Source organism: Lithobates pipiens, unplaced genomic scaffold (genome assembly GCF_037356315.1).
Source record: "Lithobates pipiens isolate NorthernLeopardFrog02 unplaced genomic scaffold, aLitPip1_a1.2 Scaffold_160, whole genome shotgun sequence".
Classification (NCBI taxonomy): Eukaryota; Metazoa; Chordata; class Amphibia; order Anura; family Ranidae; genus Lithobates; species Lithobates pipiens.
In genome coordinates this window covers 2312755-2318429 of record NW_027507749.1, presented here as the reverse complement: position 1 = coordinate 2318429, position 5675 = coordinate 2312755, and the positions used below count along the sequence as shown (strand labels likewise).

Here is a 5675-nt window from a genome sequence, read left to right as displayed (position 1 = left end):
TATGCGTGTGTAAGAATTATGGCGTGGAGAAAAGTAGGAATAGTCTCTTTCCGTAGTGTGATGACATCTCCAAACGTCATAGAGATCATTATTCCTTATGAAGGGTCCCATTTGGGAGGCAGGTCTAGTGGTGTGAGAGGAGGTATCGATGGTGATGTCCGGGACTATGTTGAAGTCCCCACAAATTATGAGTTGGCCACGTTTAAAATTATTTGTTTTCTTCAGAAGCTTGGAGAGAAAGTTAATTTGCTTTTTGTTGGGAGCATATAGGGCTACAATAGTATATCTGACGTTGTTTAAAGAGCAATCTATTGCAAGATATCTGCCATTGGGGTCAACTAGGCTATCGTGTAGTGAAAAGGAGAGTGTGTTTTTAATTGCTATTAGAACTCCGTTTCTTTTTTCAGGCCCCGAGGCTCGAAAAATATTGGGGAAGTGTCTATTGGTACATGGGGGTTCTGCAGTGATTTTAAAGTGTGTCTCTTGAACGCAGAGGACATCACAGTGAGAAGATATTGCAGTTTTCCACAGAGACGACCTCTTGGCTGGGTGATTAAGACCCTTAACATTGAGAGATAAGAATTTAGGCATTCTGTGCAATGGTGAAGGAGGGTCGTGAGAGGTGTAGTAGTACTCACAGTTGACGGCTTATCAGGTATTGTCGGTGTAGAAGTTGCGAAGACGATAGATCCACTGGTCGGTTGATGGAGCAGGTGCGGAAGTCAGTAAAGGTCTGAGGGTTGTGCTCTCCAAGGAAAGGGCGGGTGGGGGAAAAAGCAGACAGTTAATATACACAAGCTGAAACAACAATAAAAGGGAGATAAAAACAATGGAAGGGAGGTGCGATGGTGAGGGGAAGAAAGGTAGCGCTCGGTAGTAAGGTGGTAGGACTACCTAGCAATCTGTGGGGGTAGTGTTCGTGAACAATCTGCAACGAGCAGGCACTGGAACGGAGGTTACAGTGGATTTCTGAACAGTGATACCACTAATCTCATGTGCATTGGCTGGAGCGGATCCTAGGATCAGAAGAGCCATGGAGTTGGGTTGCAGTATGTTGCTGCTGTATTGGCATTATTGGTTCAGGGACAATGCCCCATTCACGGAGAAGCTGTATACCTTCTTCAACTGTATGGATGCTGTATTTCTTTCCATTTCTGTTGATCAGGAGTTTGGTGGGGTAGCCCCATTGATATGGAATCTTGTGGTTATTTAGTGGCTTAGTAATGGTGTGTAGTTGACGCCGTTGCTGACGCGTGTACTGGGATATATCTGCAAAGAATTGCAGTTTTTGGTATGGTGGAGGAAGATGTTCCATTCTCCTGGTTTTGGCTAGAAGCATATCTTTGGTGTGGAAGAAATGTATTCTCATGAGGGTATCTCGTGGGACCTCCACAGATAAGTGATGTGGTTTCGGAAGTCGGTGAATACGATCGATGACCGTTTCAATTGGGGGTAGCTCAGGCAGAATTGAGGAAATCATTTTTCTAGCATAGGATTGTAGATCTGAGGGTAAGATTGTTTCGGGTATCCCCCTGATTTTTATATTGTTGCGCCTCGAGCGGTCTTCGAGGTCCGCCATTTTGGCGCGAACCCATTGTTGTTCTTCTCTGGTGTGGTCGTGAGCATCGACTAAATCATTAACTGTGACAGCCATTGTGCTCATCTGCTGTTCAAGAACATTTACTTTGCTGCTCACAGTGACCATTTCAGATTTGAATGCTGTGACTAGAGAGGTGATATCAGAATGTAAGGAGCTGTGTAGAGAGATCAGCATGTCTTTTAACATGGTGTCTATCACAGGCTGATTAGCAGTGGGGAAGGCCGCAATAGGGGAGGATGCTGGTGTCTGTGTGAGGAGACTGTCCAGAGTAGGCCTTACCTCCAGAGCTGGAGTAGTAGTAGTTTCTAGTCTCATTCGTGACTTAGCTGGGCTGTTGGATGCTGACTGGGGTCCCTGGGATGATGTGGAGTTCACATCTTCGTCTTGTGCCTGCGTGTTCAGGACGTCCGCATCAGGCAGATCAGTATAGGCCCGTTCGTTGTGCTGTGAGGTATCGCGGACGCCATTTTGAGAGCTCCCGGAGGAGAAGAAATCCGTCAATTTCTTCGGATGTCGGTACTCTTTTCGTTTCCGTGATGTTCCGTTCTGGTTCCCGAACCTGTGGGGATCCGGTTGGTTCATTTTTTAGCGGTCGGATTAGCAGTATACGGCCGTTATCATCCGTTCAGTGCAGGAGCTGAGGGTTCAGGCTTCCATTCAGCTCGGCAGTTGGCCACGCCCCCCTTTTTCTCAATGATTTTCATCCATATTGCAGGAACCAGATATTACATTAAAACTGCAAGCAGTTTTAAATTACTTTTTTTCCGTTAAATGTCATTTTGTGCAGGGACTGTTCTAAACACAGTAAACACATGGCACTTCACAGGAATGCTATAGACACCCCCCAGGCAAGATATTTAAAGGAATATTTCACTTTTTTTTCACTTTAATCATCATTAAAATCAGTGCTCCCGAAAAAAGCGGCTGTTTTTAAAAGCATTTTAGGCATTGACCCATGACCCCTGGGGCAGGAGCCAGGTCCCCAGACCCTTTTTAGGACAATATCATGCATAATAGCCATTAAAATTACCACTTTTTATTTTGAACGTTCGAATCCCATAGACTTCAATTGGGTTCTAAAGTTTGCACCAATTTTCGGTCCGTTTGAAAGATCTGGTGTGAACCGAACCGGGGGGGGGGTGTTTGGCTCATCCCTAGTGGAGAATTTTTTTTTTTATTGGGACTGTGACATTGCAGTGGAGAGATCAGACACTTTTGATACTTTTTTGACATTTATACAGTGATCAGAGCTAAAAATAGCCACTGAGTACTATGTAAATGCCACTCGCAGGGAAGGGGTTAACACTAGGGGGCGATCAAGGGGTTAAATGTGTCCCCTCAGTGTGTGTTCTAACTGTGGGGGAATGGGAGTGACTAGAGGAGGAGAAATATTGCTGTTCCTAACTAATGGGAACACATGATCTGTCTCTCCTCTCTTGACAGAACCGGGATTTGTGTTTTTACACACACAGTTCCTCGTTCTGTCTCTCGTGCCCACAATTGCTGGTAGCTGGTGGTCAACGCAACTGATAGCCACAGGCATCAGGTCATTTATTAAATTATACTTCATGTTTATGTTATATTCATATTTGTATTATATGTACAGTATATTACATTTATTATTTAAGGTATTCCCTTTTACTCACCAACAATGTTCTGATGGAATTCCCATTGATAGCTGTGAGACAACACAAGGCAATTGATTTTCTCAGAAGCTCTGACCCCGATGCTCATTGTGTTTGTATTGTTCTTCCTACAGACAGTGAAAACTGCATGAAATGTCCTGATGAAGAATGGCCAAATCAGAAGAAGGATCGGTGTGTTCCAAGAGTGGTGGAATTTTTCTCCTACACTGATGACGCCATTGTTGCCGTGTTTTCAGCTGTCTCCATCCTCTGTTGTCTTCTGACTGGTTTCATATTGGGAATATTTATACATTACCGGGACACCCCCATTGTTAAAGCTAATAACCGGAACCTGAGCTATCTTCTCCTGGTCTCCATCATGTTGAGCTTCCTCTGTGTCTTCTTGTTCCTCGGCCATCCAGTAGATGTGACCTGCATGCTGCGTGTGACCTCTTTTGGTGTCATCTTCTCAGTTTCCGTCTCTTCTCTACTTGCCAAAAGTATCATGGTGTGTATTGCTTTTAAAGCCACCAAACCTGGGAGTCCCTGGAGGAAATGGATGGGAGCCAAACTGCCCAATTTTATCATTTGCATCTTCTCAATGGTTCAAGTCATAATCTGTGTCACTTGGTTGTCTATTTCTCCCCCCTTCCAGGATCGGGACACTCACTCTTATCAGGGGAAGATCATCATTCAGTGTAATGAGGGTTCAGTTATCGGCTTCTACTCTGTCCTGGGATATATGGGGCTTCTGGCCGCTGTGAGTTTCATTATTGCTTTTATAGCCAGGACATTACCGGACAGTTTTAATGAGGCCAAGTACATCACCTTCAGCATGCTGGTGTTCTGCAGTGTCTGGATTGCCATGATCCCGGCCTATCTGAGCACCAGAGGGAAATACATGGTGGCTGTGGAGGTTTTTGCTATAATGTCATCAAGTGCTGGACTTCTTGGCTGTATATTTTTCCCAAAATGTTACATAATTCTGTTCAGACCCGACCTGAATACAAAAACAGTTATCCGCTAATATGTATGGAGCAACACTGGATTACCAGTAGTTATAGCATTATCTCTATTATTGTTAATTTTAGTATTTTGCTGGTGTATTGAGAATGAACACTGTTAAATTTTAACATTTAATACTTTACCACCACCTCTCTGGTGGACAGTAAGTTGAACTTTTGCTCTGGACATCACTGGTATCAAACAATTCGGGTTTGTTGGACACCTTTTCCCCTGCTGCGTGTAGTGGTTCCTCCCACCAGACATTACATTATTACAAATCAATGTAGTAACTTAGTGAAGAGGAACCACAGTGACCAGAGAGGGACAAAGTATCCAAATCATCCTAAAGTGTCAGATACCAGAGACACCCATCACTCTTCATGAGAGGGAAGATCTCACTCAACACCTTCCCGGAAAATAAATATGAAACATGTTGTTTTATAAGCTGATAAAAATGTATGGACATTTTTTAGTGTCTGGGTCACTTTATTATATTATATGTAGATTTATTCAGCTATATTAATAAATACATTTTGTTTGGTGTATTCTAAAATCATTTTAATATCAGTTAAAGTTGACTTAATTTAAAAATATTTTTAGGACCTAATAAAAAAAATTGTTATCTTTGTATAAATATATTTGTAAACTGCTTCCACAATGGAGTGTTCGGCTTCCCCATACAATGCTGCAGAGGCAACACTCCTACTAGGGATGAGCTTCGTGTTCGATTCGAACGTACGTTCGACTCGAACATTGGTCGTTCGGGCGTTCGCCGAATTCCGAACGTTTGGGCCGTTCGCGGCAAAATTCGTGTGGCCCACAATGCACTGCGATGGCGCAGTGCATTGCTGGCTCATGATTGGCCAAGCATGCACTGTGACCCCGCATGCTTGGCCAATCGCAGCGCCAGCAGCGAGGAGATCCATGGTTGGTCACAGGCATCCTGCCTGTGGCCAATCATAGCTCAGGTTGTGTAGTGCACGCCCCACACTAAATAAGGCCGCCTTTGAGGCGGCCTCGTGTAGTGTGTTAGCATCTGAAGCAGTGGGTGTTCTGTGTACCTTCAACACAGTTACACACCAATCGTTTTTGGCTGATTTCCTATCTTGCTCTTGTGTAGTGGTTACTGTCTGTGCCCTGACCGCAGTATACACCACTATATTCACCTCACCTATATAGCTAGTGATCTAGCTTTAATAATAGAGCTTGCAGTCAGTAGTGTTAGGAGATAGTGCGTGCTGTCTGCGTGCTCTGTACCCAGTACATACCACTATATCCACCTACATAGCTGTTCTCTATTTGAGCCCAATTGCCATCTGCAGGAGTTATTGGAAGTTGTGTGTGCTTCCAGCACAGCACAGTACAGTATAGATCTGTATATACCCCTTTAACTCTGCTGTTTTCTGGTTATTGTCTGCGTGCCCTGACCGCAGTATACACCGTGA

At 44.1% G+C, this 5675-nt stretch overlaps 1 protein-coding gene across 1 annotated transcript; it reads left to right on the top strand.

Moving 5' to 3' along the window:
• Positions 1–2789: 2789 nt before the first annotated feature.
• On the top strand, positions 2790–4773 carry LOC143986455 (vomeronasal type-2 receptor 26-like). Its single transcript, XM_077484801.1, has one exon. The coding sequence runs from the start codon at positions 3260–3262 to the stop codon at positions 4250–4252; it is 993 nt and encodes a 330-aa protein (XP_077340927.1). The 5' UTR covers positions 2790–3259; the 3' UTR covers positions 4253–4773.
• Positions 4774–5675: the final 902 nt, after the last annotated feature.